The following is an 18,600-nucleotide window of genomic DNA, read 5'->3' on the forward strand; positions in this document are numbered from 1 at the left end:
AGTTGTGTTTGCGTATCTCCCCACACACACATACAGACACACACGCATGCACACACACGCGCACGCATGCACGTACGCACGCACTGACACAGACGCACACGCACGCACACACAGAAACTGTGAAATCTCAGAGCAAAATCTCTCACATACTCGTCGAGAAACATCACAATTTCGCAGGTCTACATTATAATCTAGCAGTTGTACTGATTATTATTGCAAGTATTTTCAAAGAGCCGAAATCAAGTTTAAATCCTTGTTTATATAATCATGTCCTCTTTTGTTTGTTTCTTTCTTCCTGTTGTTTGCAGTTATATTTCTTCCGGTAACTCAGCAGTAGTGTCATGTTTCATTTCATAGTTAGGATATACTTTCTTGGGCGTACAATAACAAGAGCAGATAATCAGCTTTTCAACCAAACATGACTACATGAACCGATGACAATGGGAGAGGATGGCAAGCAACAATCAAAAGGACCAGGTCTTTGCAGAATTATAATGTAAACATCGATTCTCTTCTGATGCAAATGTAACTTTTTATAGCTCACTGCTCTTAGTGAAAAAAATAATCACGTTTTGGAACGCCGAAAAGCAAAAAAAAATATATATATAAAAAGGAAGAAATGGAGATATAAAAGCCAACACAGCTTCATAGCCTTTTCAAGATGTGCCTGTTCATGAGATCCATTTGTATTGGTAGAGATGTTCAGTGATACCCGACAAGTTGATATCAAGAACGAAATGATGAATGAAAAAAATGGTCAATTGTTTAAAAATAATCGTTAAATCTTTTCAGGGTTTTTAGAGTTTTCATGGGGTCCATTTGCGATGGCAGAGATAGTTTGCTGTTCAGTGATAACCGGCACGATAATATCAAGAACGGAATGATGAATGAAATGGTCAGTTGTTAAAACATTTCGTCCTTGGTTTCATGTGCTGTTTCAGCCCCGTCACGCTCCTTTGCTGTCAGCTGGCCGATAAACATTGTATTGTATTGCTCTTTTTGTCACAACAGATTTCTCTGTGTGAAATTCGAGCTCCTCTCCCCCATGGAGAGCGCGTCGCTACACTGAGAGCGCCACCCATATTTTTGCTTTTTTTTTCCTGAGATTTTATTTGCTTTCCTTTCGAAGTGGATTTTTCTACAAGAATTTTGCCAGGACAGCCTTTTTGTTGCCGCGGGTTCTTTTACGTGCGCTGAGTGCATGCTGCACACGGGGCCTCGGTTTATCGTCTCATCCGAATGAGTAGCGTCCAGGCCATCACTAAAGGTCTGGTGGAGGGGGAGAAAATACTGGCGACTGTGGGAATCGAACCAGTGCACGCAGATTCTCTTGCTTCCTTGGCGGACGCGTTACCACTAGGCCATCACTCCACTCACATGACTTTGTGTCCTCAGGTGAACACCAACACGCTTCGCTTCAAGACCCAGATGGACGACAAAGTGGAGTCCTTCATGCAGACCTGGGCAGTGGAGGATGTGATAGTGGAAAAGTTCGGGCCCCCAAACCAAGACGACCCCCAGGACAAACCCGTCAAGACCAAACCCGCTCCTCTCACAGACGACGCGGGGATCACTCAGCCTGCGTCAGACCCGTCCCACCCGTTTCAGCCCCTGTCTGCACCCAGCAACAGGAGCAGCAAGAACACGGGTCAGCTTAACTACATGCTTCCAGATCCCACCCAGGACGAGGATAACGGCGACGACTTGCTCCCGAACATGAACGGCGACCATGCCGCCATGGAGCCTGACGACAACACTGATCCGTACAGACAACAACAGCGCGCCCACAAACACAAGAAACACAAGAAGAAAAAGAAATCCTCGCACCGCCATGTATCCCCCTTGGATGACTTGGTACCCACCACTATTGGAGGAGGAGGAGGAGGGGACATTCCTACCAACGACCGAGCCACTGTGAACGGCAAGGAAGCCAGGATGAGGGAGAAGAGGAGAGGGAAGAAAGAGGGGCCTGTGAGAATCGACCTGATTCTGGACATCAGTGAAGAGAAGCCGGTGCCCAGAGGTCTACTCCCTGGGGAGGGAGAGGGAGAGGAGAAGAGTGTAGGCATGTCCGACCCCCCGAGCTTTCACGACTGGCACGGGCGCCCGAGGCCAGTGGATGAGACAAAGGAGAGTGGGAAACTGGTTGTGTGAACAAAACAAAAATTTGCACCCGGTGTCACAGCCTCGAACTACAACTTCACTTGGGTTTTATCCCGGGGTCATTCTGACCGAGACTCGAATACCCTCACCTCCCCACCCACCCCCCCACGCCCCCCCCACCCCCTCACCCCCACCCCCCCCACACACACACACACACCCCTCACGCCCCCCGCACCTCTCTAGTTGGAAATGACCCGCTTTATATAACTATTGAAAAGGGAAAGAGTGTCCTTCTGGGCTAGACCCTAAGAACCCCCTCCTCTACCCCCTGACCCCCGCACCCCACCCCTCTCACGATTTGTGCCTGGTCAAGATAGAGCTTCCCAAGTTGGAAATTACACCCTTCATCAAACTGTTCAAAAGGGAAAGGGGGTCAGTAATGGCTAACCTTTACCGACCCTCCACCCCCTCCCCCTCTCTCCACTATCACTTAACGAAGGCAGGTGTGGTGGAGAACTACCTTGACAGACTGTATTGATTCCAAGTGGACTAGATTTACCTCTGGGGTCATTTCAAGATAGTCCAGAATGACCCGTATATCCATAAGGGAGGGATGAGAGTGACACCCAACGGACGGGTTTGGGGGGTGGTGGTGGGGGCAGTTCTGACAAGTTCAAGTTTACTCCCTAACGTCATTCCAAGTTAGTCTGCAGAGACCCCGGGGCTAATCTGGACTTGGTAGACTTGACTCCGGGGTAAAAACCCAGCGGGGTTACGAATAGGGTGCTGCACCGGTAGTGGCTTCCGTCTGAAATCAGCCAATAGGTTTGTGCACGACGGAATTCACAACACCTTAGGTCTTGAGCAGGAACTGCAACTAATGGATCAAAAAAGTGCCTTCGAAAGTTTTGCCTCCGTCCTCTGTCTGAAAGAAATGAAGCGAAGCTAAACTGTTCTGCTTTTATCTTACCGCATTCCTACGCACGTACAGACACGCACACGCACTGACTTGCGCGTGCGCACACACATATACACGCACGCACACACTCACACACACACACACACACGCACACACGTGCACACACACGCACACACACACAATGTAAGGTGGGTTTTTTTCTTTTTTTTCTTTTTTACATTATAACATACATACATATTGTAATATCCAAAAGAATAAACAATATTTAGTGAAAAAAAAACTAGGTTATATCAAAACTATTATATACAGAAAATAATTAAGTGCACAAAATCAGTATTTACAAAGGCATACACAAACACACACACACACACACACACACACACACACACACACACACACATAAACACATACGCGCGCGCGTATAGCACACACACGCATACAATTTGTGCGTGTGTTTGTGTGTGTGTGTGTGTACCTTTGAAAAATTCAGTTGGTGTACTTTATCATTTTTTTTTATATATACATATATATATGTGTGTGTGTATGTATGTATGTATGTATATATATATAGAGAGAGAGAGAGAGAGAGATTACACATTCTTGTACACACATTAACTTGCACATACACGCCGAATTTGGGAAAGCTTCATGAAAAGAGGAGGGGTGGGGATGCCATTTTCGCTATCGTTAAACTATGCATGGTCTTGCACTGAGGTGCAATTGTATTATCTGTTGTAAATATATATTCCTCACTTTAGTTTGTATCTATAAACAGGGCTTCAGTATATTTATACATTTTATTACATTTTTAGCGAATATGTGAAATGTTTTTTTAAATGAAAACTTTACGTGTATGTGTGCTGTTCCTCCTTAATAAAGTCATTTTTAATTATTTTGTGTGTCGGTGTTGTGTGATTTTTTTTTCCCTTTTTTTGCGTGTGTTTGTGTGTACTACCGCACCTGATGTTATTTCTCTTTATGAGATGATAAAGTAATAATAATAATAATAATAGTATTTATATAGCGCTGAATCTTGTGCATAGACAAATCAAAGCGCTTTCGCCCCAGTCATCCTCACACACGCATAAATCGAAAAACTGGAGAAACTGAAGACAAGGAAGATACAGGGAAGGGAGGCTATTTTGGGAAGAGGTGGGATTTAAGGCCAGACTTGAAAGAGCTGAGTGTGGAGACTTGACGAAGCGAAAGAGGAAGTTCATTCCAAATGCAAGGTCCAGAGACAGAGAAAGAACGGCAGCCAACAGTCGAGTTTGAATCTGGGTATGCGTAAATAGAGTGGATCCGAAGCTGATCGTAGTGAGCGAGATGGAGTGTAGAGGTGAAGGCAGCCACAGAGATAGGAAGGGGCTGATTTGTGAATACATTTGTAGCATAGAGTGCTGATCTTGTACTTTATTTGGTGTGAGACAGGGAGCCAGTAGAAATGTTGCAAAAGAGGAGTGATGTGCTCAGATCTTTTCTTTCTGAGGATGAGTCTGACAGCAGAGTTTTATATGCGCTGACGGGGGATGAAGCAGGCAAACCAGACAATAGAGAGTTACAGTAGTCAAGGCGAGAGAGAATGAGAGAAACGACAAGTCTAGATGTTGCGTCAATGGATAGATATTTTCGGATGGAACTGATGCGCCGCAGTTGACAGTAGCAGGATTGACATGTCTGACTGATAAATTTTTGCATGGACAGTGTTTTGTCAAGGACAACGCTGAGGTTCCTGACAGAACTGGAAAGAATGATTGATGTACTGCCAAGTTTGATTGTGTCAGTTGTGATGGAAGAGAGTTTTTGTTTAGTTCCTATGGTCATTGCTTCAGTTTTGTCCGCGTTCAATTGTAACTTATTTAGAGTCATCCAATTTTGAATATCCAGGAAGCAGTTGGATGTTTCTTGCAAGAGCGACGACAGTTTTTCGGGGGTATCACTCTTCTGGAGTTGAGTGTCATCAGCATAAGAATGATGACTGACATTATGGTGGTTGATAATTTCAGCGAGAGGAGCAGTGTACAGTGTGAAGAGCACTGGGCCTAAAACAGATCCCTGTGGGACTCCATGTTCAATTTTAACGGGTTCAGACTGGAAATTATCAACAATGACAGACTGGAATCGATCAGTGAGATAAGATTTGAACCAGTTTAGAACAGTGCCGTTGATACCAAAAGTAAAATGAAGACGGGAAAGAAGGATTGAATGGTCTATCGTGTCAAAGGCGGCTGACAAGTCGAGAAGAGTGAGAAGGGAGATCTGTCCTGAGTGGGACGCTAGCAGTAGGTGGTTTCGGTGCTGTGGTAAGCACGATAGGCAGACTGAAATGGGTGGATGAGATTGTTGAAACAAAGGTGATTGTTGAGCTCCTTCATGACAGCTTTTTCAAGGAGTTTGAACAGGAATGGAAGATTTGAAACTGGTCGATAGTTTTTCAAAATGAGAAACTGGTCGATAGTTTTTCAAAAGCTATCTTATCTATCTTACATGGAAACCATCTGGTAATATATGAACAAATTATTTCCAGGCTATATTCTCTTCGACAGTACATCTATATTTGTGTATCATCAAAACATTGCAGAACAAGCACTGCTTTGTTCAACTTGCGGTGGAACAAGTATTGTTTAGCAAGCAATAGGATGAAATAAATGGTTAGATGAATAGCTATATTTTTCCTCAGTCCAAGAATTATGAATGGCTGTTATATGTAAATTTTTAATATTTGGACATCTTTCATTCAGTGTATTCATTAGTGCTTGCTTCATTTTTACATCAGAATAATGAGTGTGTGTGTGTGTGTGCGCGCGCGCGCGCGCGTCTATGACTTGTGTGTTTGTGTGCCAGTGTGTGTGTGTATGTGTGCCCGTGTGTGAGTGTGTGTATGTGTACAAGTGTTTGTGTGTGTATGTGTACAAACGTGTGTGTGTGTGCATGTGTGTTCGCGTGTGTGCGTGCGTGTGCGCATGTGTACAAGTGCGATTATGTATGTGCGTGCGCGTGTGCATGTGGTGTTCGGTAAGTAAACAGCAGAGAGATATCGACGAGAAAAAAATATTTACTGATGGTACAAAGAACAGTAAACGTACGTTTTTTAATCCAGCCCTCGAAAGAATAGTGGAGGTTGCGTGAGGGGGGGGGGGGGGGGGTTGCGAGGGTGAAAGAACAAAACCCCACTGACACATGATGGAGTCTCCTGTCGGTCCGACGGATGAGTAAGCAGGCAGGCTTATCTGTCGGTGTGTCCTCATATGGGAGAAGAGGCCGATTCTGGATGCGCAGCACTTCCCACGGGTGTTGCAAGGGAAAACGTCTCCAGAAGTTGAGCCCTGCATCCTTCGCTCACGCTTCTCCTTAATGGCCAGCGTTCTCTTGTTTTCAAACGTCTTTATGCCACTAGAGCACAGCATCCTCCAGCGAGAGCGGTCAAGGGCATCAGTTTCCCATGAAGCGATGTCTATGTCACAGGCTTTGAGGTTTGTCTTCAAGGTGTCCTTGAAGCGCTTGCAGGGTCTTCCAAGTTCACGGTGGCCTTCCTTGAGCTGGCCATACAAAAGCATCTTCGGGATCCTGCTGTATGTCATGCGGACAACGTGTCCTGTCCAGCGTAGCTCCTCTCTAGGACCTGGAGGTTGGAGACCCTGTCTTGCCACTTTATGCCGAGGATCTTTCGTAGGCATCTCTGGTGAAACTGCTCAAGTTGTTGAATGTGACGGCGATACGCCGTCCATGTTTCACAGCAGTACAAGGTGGTCAGCACAACAGCTCTGTAGGTTTTGATTTTGGTGCTGAGCCTGATGCCTTTGTTGTTCCACAGCCTGTTGTTGAGTCTGCCAAAGTCAGGGCTGGCCTTGGCGATGCACAGCGTCACTTCTGCATCAAGGGCTCCGTTGCTGCATAGGATGCTGCTCAGGTAGCAAAACTTGTCGACTGACGATATCTGTGCCATCGATCTTGATTGCAGGTGGGTGGAGGCACTGGCGTTCTGTGAGCTAGCTGGTTGGTACATGGACTCGGTCTTGCTGAGGCTGATGGTGAGTCCAAAGCGCCTGCGGGAGGCTGAGAACCTGTCCATAATTAACTGCATGTCCTCATGGGTGTGTGCAGCAAGCACGCAGCCATCAGCGAAGAGGAACTCTCTCAACAGTGCCTCAAACACCCTGGACCTGGCATGGAGTCGCCGCAAGTTGAAAAGTTTGCCATCTGTGCGAAACTGAATGTAGATGCCCCGGTCACAGTCTTGGAAGGCGTCAATCAGTATGGCAGAGAAGAGAATGGAGAACAGTGTGGGTGCCAGGATGCAGCCCTGCTTTACTCCATTTACCACAGGGAACGGATCCGACATGTCAGTATTTTCCTGTATTCTCGCCTGCATGCCATCGTGGAATGACGCAATCAGCTGGATTAGGCTCTCTGGGCAGCCGAACTTTAGGAGGATCTTCCACAGACCACGGCGGTTCACCGTGTCGAAGGCCTTAGTCAGGTCTACAATGACCATGTGGAGCTTCTTGTTCTGCTCACGGCACTTCTCTTGCATCTGGCGTAGGGCAAACACCATGTCACATGTTCCCCTGCCTGAGCAGAAGCCGCACTGTGCATCAGGGATGACTGTGTTGGAGACGTGGTCAGCCAGTCTGTTCAGTATGATGCGGGCGAAGATCTTGCCGGCGATGCAGAGGAGAGAGATTCCACGGTGGTTATCGCAGGATGTTTTGTCTCCCTTCCGTTTGTAAATGTGGACAATTGAAGCATCATTGAAATCCTGGGGGACCTCCCCTCTCTCCCAGATAGACTGGAACAGGGCGGTCAGCTTATCTGTCAGCACCTCGCCTCCATACTTGCAGATGTCAGCCTGGATTCCATCCGCTCCTGGTGCTTTTCCTGACGTTGTCAGCTTAAGGTCCTTCCGGGTCTCGGCCTTGGTGGGAGGGGCAGCTAGCGAGTCATTGACTGGTAGCTGTGGGAGGGCTGCAACTGCCTCGTCAGATACGGACGAGTCCCTGTTGAGGAGGGTGTTGAAGTGCTCTGCCCAGCGGGCAAGCATGTCTTTCTTGTCTGTCAGGAGGGTGGTCTGGTCCAAGGCTCGGACAGGGGTTGATCCTGTGACTCTCGGCCCATACACAGCTCGGAGACCATCATGGAAGGTCTTCATGTCGTGAGCATCAGCAGCGGACAGAAGCTCTTCGGACTTTCTCTCCCACCAGGTGTTCTTCATCTCACGCAGCCTCTTCTGTACGAGTTGCTTGGTTTGCAAGAACTGGTTCTTCCTCTGGCAGTCTTTATCGGAAATGTGATCCTGATGCCGTACATGCAGTGTGTTCAGGAGCTTGGAGATTCAAGAATCGTTCTCGTCAAACCAGTCTTTGTGGCTCCTCTGTACAAAACCGAGTGTGTCAGCTGCTGCTGTGTACACAGCATCTCTAAAGGTGCTCCATACCTCTTCTACATCAGTCGATGCAGGAATTTCTTGGAGAGCTGCTTGGATTTGCTGCTGCAGCACGTCCTTGGTGATAGGAAGGCGGTGGATGTTCAGCTTCCTAGGGGGTTTCTGCCTTGCTGGTTGGAGCTTGCGTGCAAGTCTGATGTTCATCTTGATGCGTACCAGGCAATGGTCCGACCAACAGACTGCTCCTCTCATGCAACGTGTAATGGAAACATCACCTCTGTCCCTCTGCCGGACAATCACATAGTCCAGCATGTGTCATTGCTTGGAGCGGGGGTGTATCCGTGTGTTCTTATACTTGTCCGCTTGTTGGAAGAGGGTGTTGGTGATGGTCAGTCCATGCTGCGCGCAGAGCGAGAGCAAAAGCAGTCCGTTGGAGTTGCATTTGCCAGTGCCGTGCTGTCCTAGGACTTTTGGCCACGAGGAGAAGTCCACGCCGACGCGGGCATTGAAATCCCCAAGGCTGATCAGCCTGTCCTTTCTGTCTACCGCTGAAATGGTGTGGCTGAGCTCCTCGTAGAAAGCTTCTTTGATGTCATCAGGATTGGTCATCGTCGGGGCATAGCAGCTGATGACTGTGGCGAAGCGGTCCTTGGACAGCTTCAGACGCAGGGTCATCAGTCTATCGTTTATCCCACGTGGAAGGCTGTCAAGTTGTCGTGCAGGTTTGGTTCGTATGGCAAAGCCCACGCCTGAGGTTCTTGGGGTGCCATCTGGCTTCCCAGTGAAGTAGAAGGTGTAGCCCCCTCCAACTTCCTCCAGCTGGGTTTCACCGGCAAACCTGGTTTCGCTCAGGGCTGCTATGTCCATCTCGTAGCGATTAAGCATTCTAGCAATGCGTCGTCTGCTGTCTAAAAGGATGCGAACATTCCAGGCACCCAGAGTCAGGGCATGACTCTCGGTTCTTTTCTTCTGTTGCTTTCGACCGCTAGTGTTGGATGTCCAAGTAGATGCAGTTTCCTACTAGGTACTAGGCGAGGCAGGCTTTGTTTAGAGATCCTTTTATCTCCCCTTCCACGTGTGGGGAAAGCAGTGCTGTCCCTAAAAAGGGCTGCTCTGACACTGTGGGAGGATACAGGCGCCGCATCTGCCCCAGTCTATGGTGGACAACCATCACCCCACAGCCGCCTGCGGGCAGAGTCGTGACTAGGAACTGCCATCAGCATCCTCTGCCTGTCCCCGTTACCACTTCTCCATCGCCGCAGGGCTTGGAAAGGCTAGGTGTTGAAGAGTTAGCTCGTCGTTCCGACATTAGCCTGGTTGCCTGACCAGCACAGGTGACTTTTTTTTTTTAGTGAGGAGGAGCTGTGCAGTCCCTTCCCCACTCTCTCGCCTACCGACGCTCACAGTCCCACAGGTGCAGATACTGCCACGTGTAGGACGGCCTCGGCAGGTGCAGGTTTTTTTCTTCGGAGCTCCGTCTCATAGGAGGACTTCCAGCCAAGCATAAGAGCTCCCCCTGCCCTTTGGTCATCTTCTTCTGCCTTCACAGCCGTTGGGAAAGGTTTCCTCCTCCGCCTGGTCCGTCGTTGGGAGACCACATACGACAGGTAGTACTGGGTTACATGGTACCAGTAGCAAGGGCTATGCCCCTGACCTGACCCACGGAAACATCACTGCACTCACCCTATTATGGATGACGAGAATTATAAAGGGCACAACTGCGGGGCTGGGGAAAGGTGGCAGAATCAGTTTTCTGGCAGACAACGTTGAGCAGTGCCTTGCACACTGGTCAGGTGCTGAGTGGCAGCAGCGATGGAACCTGGGTCACAACCAGACAGGGGCTCTTTTCATTATGGTTACAGGCAGAAAGGGTGGAGGGAGGGAGGAAAAGAGTGGGGTGGGGAGTGAGAGAGAGAGAAAGGGACAGAGAGAGACAGACAGAGAGAGGAAGCGAAAATTTGTTGAACAAACCAATCACCCAGAAAGACAGTCCTGTCCACCAGACTTGAGAAAAATCAACGATGTTACTGTCATGCCCCACACCCCCCAGGACTACTAAGAACGAGACCTGAAACATTAAGGAATACCCTCTTTCCCAGTAAAGTCACATTTTAGCGTCCTGAATTCAGGAACCTATTTTACCGGCAATGTTTGTGCTTGCATGAAACGATATTACCATCAGTATATGTTGCAACCCATAATTCAGTGGATTTCGACTCATTTTGTACGTTATTTCACGCAATTTTTATGCGGATTCAGTCACTAACCTTGACGTGCCATCACCTTGCTTTTTTTTGGGGGGGGGGGTCGGGGGGGGCTTCGTTTTTGGTCCCACAAACCATGAAAATGTAACCAATAGGTACAATGATCTAGGACGCTAATCCCTCTTTCGTCAGTCCCCTCACTGTACGGAAATCCTAACAACACAAAGATGACAAGTGACTTTTTACCTGCCAACGAAGAGATAACGACGGCGAAGACCACTAAAGGATCCAGAATGGGTTCAATGGAGGATTAAAACCCCCATTTTTTTATGGCGCCTAAGTCGGAGTAGCCCCAGCCCTCAGCCCCCAGCCCCCACACCCCCTCCGCTCCCCAACAGGACACTGGATGACCCAAACGTGAACTGCGGCCAGGCTGCAAAAGACTCGACAAATGATGCGCTGCCGGCTGACCAACGACATTTGAACGCTCGCTCAGGTAAGGTGAGCTGTTGAAGCAATAAGCACGAGGCCCATCAGCAACACGAGACTTGGGATGAAAATGTCTCCTTGAAAAGAACTGGGGTGGGTTCGGGAGAAAGAAAACCAGTGGGAGAAGGGAAGACAAGGGACAAGAAGAGGGGCCACACCCCCCACGATTTGTGCCAGCTGTGCATTGTCACTGTCAGCCAGTTCAAGGGGGCGTGGGTGGAAGCCGTATAGGAGAAAAGACTCTCTCTCTCTCTCTCTCTCTCTCTCTCTCTCACTCACTCTCATCTCTCTCTCTCTCTCTCTCTCTCTCTCTCGACTTGATAATATTAAAAAGGTTCATTCCTTTGCATGTAAACGTTTTTTTGAACACACCACTTAGAGTACCAGACAATTTTGCATACGGCGAATTAGGACGTTATCCACTGTATATAAATAGGGCAACAAGGTGTATCAAGTACTGGTTAAGGTTGCTGAATATGAATGTGCACCGATTACCCAGACAGGCATATTTGATGTTGTTTAACCTAGACGAAAGGGGAAAAAATGCTGGGTGTCTTTAGTAAAAAATACTTTATTTAGGCTTGGGTTTGGATATGTCTGGTTGCAACAAGGCGTTGGTTGTGAGCAAACTTTTTTTGTCATTATTTAAACAAAGAATGAAAAATATATTTATGCAGGAGTGGGACGAGTCAGTAATGTCTAAAGATATATATCATACCTACAGACTGTTTATAACTGGTTTTCAGTGTGACAATATTTTGACTTTGTGGATAAAAAGTGTTTTAGGAACTGTTTGGTAAAATTACGGCTTGATTTGCTCCCAATAAATGGATCATTTTTTAGGATAACATTCAAATATAATTCAAATTACGCATGTAAATGTTGTAATGTGGTCGAATATGAAAACCATTTTATAAACAATTGTGTCCTTTACAATAACCTGCGGCAAAAACATCTGAACTCTGAAGGTCAATCGTATGTTCACTTGCTGAAGAATGGTTCTGTTTACAGTATTCGTAAACTCTGCGTTTATATATTTAATACCCTGAAGATACGACAGGAATTCTGTGACAACAATGATGAAAGTTAGAATTAATTTTCTATGCACAAGAAGCACTTTTGTTCTACAAGTTTAAGTTAGTACGTATTTTACATTTTGTTGTCGCTGCGTGATCACCATATTGTGAACTTTAGACCACTTTCTAGGGGCCGGAGGCCTGGAGATTAAAGTTTTGTTCTTGTTCTCTCTCTCTCTCTCTCTCTCTCTCTCTCTCTCTCTCTCTCTCTCTCTCTCTCTCTCTTACTTTCACTCGCTCACTCGCTCACTCACACTCACTCTCTCAGTCTAACTCTCTCACTCTCACACTTACTCTCCCGTACTCTCACAATCTCTCATCGTCACTCACTCTCTCACCCACTTTCCCTCTCAATTTCACACTCACTCGCTCTCTCACTGTTTCTAATTCATTCACTATCAAACTCCCATTTTCTATCTTTTACTTTCACTTTCTCTCTCTCTCACGCTCTCTCATTCACACACACACGCGCGCGCGCGCGCGCTCTCCCAGTCTGACACTCACTCACTCTCTTCATCTCACATTCACTCACTCTCACGTTCAGTCACTATTTCCATGGAACTCTCTCTCTCTCTCTCTCTCTCTCTCTCTCTCTCTCACACACACACACACACACACACACACACACACACACACACACACACACACACTGCTGTCAGCTCCACGTCAATGCTTGAAGTGATGGGCGGTTTACGGTGGACAGTGTTATCACACACACACACACACACACACACACACACACACACACACACACACACACACACACACTGTGACTGTGGCACATGCACAGCAGAGAGAGATGGAATTGTTATTGGTAAAATCTGAAAGTCATGATGATAATATCAGGCAGCCAAACAACAAATGAAACCGAAAGAGAAAAACAAGGGAAATAACCGTTGGCACCTTTGCAAAAGAACGCACAGGACTCCCTCCCTTGGAACAAATGTGCGCTCATGTGTGCTTGCCAGGGGGCGCTCGACCATGGAAGAAAAGACTGTGATCGCTTTGCGCGAGGGCCAGAGAAACCTGTTCGCCGAGATCAATGCCCAGATCTGTTTTGAAACGCCTGTACCAAATACCTTCAAAGAAACATTGCGGTCTCCTCAGTTTTATCTTAAAGTCATGATACCACTACCAGCTACCAGGGCCTTTTGCAGGAACATGATTTTGCAGTCTCTGCAATCTAAATAATTATTATTGACTCATGAGAGTCTTCTTCTTTTTTTTTCTTTTTTTTTTCTTCTTTTTTTAAGTTCATTCAGTTGCAGATTAGGCAGAGAAAAAGTGAAACCAACTCCATATCGGCTCCTATATATCTACAGAAGCAAAATTGAAAAATGCACACCAGGTCTGCATGCCGCAGCCTTTCTAAAACAACTTTATGCGAGCCGATATAAAATGAACGGCATAATGCGTATGTAAAAGATGATGTATCCAGATCTGATGTGCAATGGGACTTTTTATAAGCTATTGTTTTCCCCAGTTGTTAATACTTGTATTATTTTCAGATGTCTTCTTTTTAACCACTTCTTCCCGTGGGATTTTTGGTGACGTTTTTGTATGTGTGATTTCATTTTTTTTTTTTTTTTTTTTTTTTTTTTTATAAATACTATCTAATGATTGATATAATTGAATCAGGGGTAAACTGTCGTTGTTGACTCTAGCATAACTCATCCATCGACTTATGCCCCGGCTACTCTACTTTATCCTATTTTACTGACTTATTATCAGTATTAATTAATGTCTATTTTATTACAAAGGTACATGGTATGAATTTGTTTTGTTGTTGTTATTGTTGTTGCATATTTGTCTACATGTAAAATAAAAATTCTACAAATGTTGATGATAAATTTTTTTTTAAACCTCCATATCGGCTCCATTCATTTTGTTTTCATGACATGTAGAAAAGATGGAGATTCCACAACGTTGCACTGCCAATTCGAATGCGTTATCTGCTTCACTGACATGATTCTTTCACTGGCACTGAGCCGGCACTGAGAAACTTGAACACTAACATTGTCAAATCTGTCCCGGTATTTTTGCAGGAGACTAAAAAAAAGTCATGATTTCAGTCAGTGTTGTGGATTTGATGATATACTTATATATACGAGGTTCAAGAAAGTCAATCGATTTTTTTTTTTTTTTTTTTTTTTTTTTTTTTTTTTAATAACCGCATTCAGTTGAAGACTACAGACCAATGCATCCACGTTAAAAAGTTTGGGGATCCTGAATTAACGTGGTTTAATTCATGCTGTAGGCTAATAATGCACCGTTCAGATAACGGTCTAAGTAAAGTTTCAATGAATTAGTTTTCTATCAAAAACTGATATTTCGGATTCGCTGGTTCAGCCTATTTTAATGAAATTACTGGAATCTATTTACATTCTCTGAATCTTGCAAGATTAACAACTAATTATTTTCTATCAAAAACTCAGGATATTTCGGTTTCACTGGTTCACTATTTTAATCAAGTTAAATTACTAGAATCTATCATTTATATTCTCTGAGTCGTGCAAGATACACACGTAGGCCTACGTCAGTGCTTTGGACGGGCGCAATAGCCGAGTGGTTAAAGCGTTGGACTGTCAATCTGAGGGTCCCGGGTTCGAATCACGGTGACGGCGGTAAAGGGTGGAGATTTTTACGACCTCCCAGGTCAACATATGTGCAGACCTGCTAGTGCCTGAACCCCCTTCGTGTGTATATGCAAGCAGAAGATCAAATACGCACGTTAAAGATCCTGTAATCCATGTCAGCGTTCGGTGGGTTATGGAAACAAGAACATACCCATCATGCACACCCCCGAAAACGGAGTATGGCTGCCTACATGGCGGGGTAAAAACGGTCATACACGTAAAAGCCCACTCGTGTGCATACGAGTGAACGCAGAAGAAGAAGTCAGTGCTTTGGAGCCCATCGTGATAGATAACTACTGTTCAGTCTCCACCCGGTGTTTTGTATCAGTAATATTGATTGCCTTTGTTACTGGATGGGATAGTGTGGAGGGGCATGGGGTCGTAATGACATCCCAGCTTGTGTGAGTAAGTAACTAAAGAACATCATAGTGCACGTGCCCTCGATCCCTCAGTGACTTGGGGGGGGGAAGAGACTACAACCCGCCTCAGTGACACCTGAACTACTAAAAAGCACGCCATGATAATCGATTAGCTCATGATTGAATCTAAATCCTCAGTTCATTGTATTCTGCCAGTTACTGTGCCATGAATCCTCAGTCACTGAAATCATGAACACTAATTTTTTTTAATACTATACCGGCACAATTGCAACTTCAAATTATTCAAGTGAAAAGGACCACGCATAAGGAATGCATGCCATGCATGGTCACTGAATTGCAGAATGCAGACAACTGGATAAACATACCATGCAGTATATATATATATATATATATATATATATATATATATATATATATATATATATATATATATATGCCTATATATAGCACTTATTCACGGCAGTGCTGGCATCATTCCCGAACTTGATGCCGTTTCTAAAGCACTGAGATGCTGCGCCCAGCAGCTACCACGACACTCGGCAGGGCCGCGTGAGTACATAAAGTCGGTGATTCGTCAGTTTTAATTTTGTCTGTCACTGAGTCTAAAGCTGAGCCACGAATGTATGCTCATCTTTTTTTCTCTTTCTCTTTTTTTCTTTTTTAATTAATTGTCAATAATTTCATTTATTGCTTTTTTTTCGGTCCTTTTTTTTCAGAACTCAAAACATGCATGTTCATCGTAAGTAGGAACTTACTAGTATAGGGCTACCTGAACTTCAATCAGTAAAGTTAACTTGAGGTTCTAGAATTTCAACACTACAGCAAGGTGTTCACTGATTCCGTACACTCAGTGAACTATACCTCAGTACTACTGCTACAGTACTGTTGCTGCTACAGTCCTCGATACTACTTCTACTACGTGACTACTCACACACACAAACACAGAGCGAGAGAGAGAGAGAGGCACACACACATTTATCTTGATACTGAGGTAGTATGCCGCCGGCGGCGTCCCAGAATTACAGACTTACAGAATACTTAATTATCTCAACAAGAGAAATTCATTTGTGGTGTAAAACACATAAACCACACGGAAATCACACTCGCAGTCATTCAACAAGTACACATAAAAGACATAAAATGCCCGGTTTAGCAGGATGGCAACCCATCAGTGCGTACAACTCAAATAATCACAGTAGATAACAACACAACAGAAACCTTTAAAAGGTAACTTAGACCGGAGTAAATCATGCATACATCATCACAGCCATACATGTGCAACACAAAATCAGTTAAAGGATATGAATAAAATAGGCATGAAATAGCATACTAAAAGTCAGTACTAGAGACACAAGACATAAAAAGATTTTAATAACAACACTGAGATCAATACAGTTGACTGGCGTAAGTTGCGACGGGGGTGGGGTCAGGTGGCCTAAATTTTGGTCACGGTAGGAGGTCAGTGCCCATGGTCAGCTCCTCAGTTGGAAACTTAGTTTTGAACCTCAGTTTTCCGCAGCCGGCCGAGTGACCCAAGAGCTTGCGTGGACTGGACTGTGACTCAGTGACGTCACTCAGAGAGAGGGCCGGCGTCAGTTTCCAGTCCGACACAATTCTTTAGAACAGGGTTTTAAACTGCTCCGCTCGTCTTGCGGGGCTGGATGTTCCGTAAGTATCTGTCACACACACACGCACGCACACACACACACACACACACACACACACACACACACACACACTGGCGCACACACACACACACACACACACACACGGCACCGCACACACACACACACACACACACACACACACACACACACACACACACACACACACACACACACACACACACATGGATCAAGTCCAGCAACATTGCCTTCTTTAAGATTTACGATAACACCCTGGAATACAAAAAAGTAGTTAAATTCCTTGGAGTACACATTACATCAAAATTAACTTGGAATCATCATATCGATTACATGTTAACAAAGGCCAGGAAAACATTAAACTTCTTGAAAATAGTATGCAAACAACCATGGAGCCAGGACATACTCATTCTACTACACCTTTGCACATCACTTGTTCGGTCAAAACTTATATATGCACAAGAAGTATATTTCAGTGCACCGAAATATTTATTGAAAAAAATTCAAAGCATAGACTGCAGAGCATATAAACTGGCACTTGGCTTACCAGCCCATGCTTCCAGTAAGAAAACGTACAGTGCAGCGGGAGTATTACCATTAGAGGATCAAAGGGAACTTGCGTGTAGTAAATTTGTCTTGAGAAGTTTAACGGACGAAAATGATTTAGAATCGGAAATAAATCTCAAATCCGACCGCGATTTTCCAAAGAGAGCTAGATCTATATCCTCTCATACCACACTGGGAACATACACGTCAAGTATTTTAACAAATTCCGGCGTGAATAAAACCCCACATTTTGCTAAAAGGTCTGTTGTATCACCTACACCTGTATGGGAACTTCAAAGAGCGCAATTTGATATCGATCACACTGATCTGACCAAAGATGACAACATAAATTTACTTACATCGCATGTACGAATCCATTTGGAAGAGAAATACCTTAATCATCTAAAGATTTTTACAGACGGCTCTGTTGTAAATGATAGAGCTGGTGCTGCTTTCGTTATTCCAGACCTTAACTTTCAAAACTCTTTTCAACTGGGAGAGAATAAATCCATCTTCACAGCTGAACTCATAGCAATTCTAATGGCGTTAAATTTCATGATATCCTTTCCGAAAACTATATTTCAGATTCTATTTTGTGTTGATTCTAAATCAGTTCTTCATGCTATTGAACTTATAAAAGAAACGGTTAGGTATGAACTCATTATTGAAATTAACCATTTGATTCACGAACTCTTACTATGAGGCTTCCACATAACCGTTTGCTGGATTCCTTCTCATTGCGGTTTTTACTATAATGAAAAAGTTGACATTTTGGCTAAAAAAAGGAGCTAGAAGCTCCACGAAGGAGTTAGATTTAAATATTTCGCTTTCACTACAGGAATGTTACACCATGGTAGAAAAAGTCCAATGGTCAAAATTTAAGTTTGACGAAAAAGACACCGGTAACTCGGAGTTACATAAGAACATAAAGAAAATGTATGGTTTCATGGGAAAACACTACCATAATGATTTTCATAAGAGGCAAATCATTTCTCTAATCTGCAGATGGAAAATGAATTGTTTTAGGACAAAATATGTCAGTAATGTTTCTTGCATCTGTGGTGCTCACATAACAGCTGATCATATACCAACTTGCGATATGTTAAAGTCTCAAATCCCTGAACTGAAATCATCTTTAGTGTTGACGATCTTCAGCAGTCCATTGCTAATGTATGACTTTTTCAACTCCTTGTTAAATAGTCCAGTTGGTTCGCTGTTATA

General features: G+C 44.8%; 1 protein-coding gene across 4 annotated transcripts in view; it reads left to right on the plus strand.

Annotated features, from left to right (window-relative positions):
- Positions 1-2,260, plus strand: part of LOC143284557 (uncharacterized) — a 29,033-nt gene extending 26,773 nt beyond the window's left edge. For all 4 annotated transcript variants that reach the window (XM_076591336.1, XM_076591335.1, XM_076591334.1 and 1 more), the window contains one exon: positions 1,396-2,260. In XM_076591336.1, the coding sequence (XP_076447451.1) occupies positions 1,396-2,154 (759 nt within the window). In that variant the 3' untranslated portion in view covers positions 2,155-2,260. The remainder of the gene's footprint in view (positions 1-1,395) is intronic.
- The last annotated feature ends 16,340 nt before the right edge of the window (positions 2,261-18,600 follow it).

This window comes from Babylonia areolata, chromosome 8, assembly GCF_041734735.1.
Source record: "Babylonia areolata isolate BAREFJ2019XMU chromosome 8, ASM4173473v1, whole genome shotgun sequence".
NCBI classification, from domain to species: Eukaryota; Metazoa; Mollusca; class Gastropoda; order Neogastropoda; family Buccinidae; genus Babylonia; species Babylonia areolata.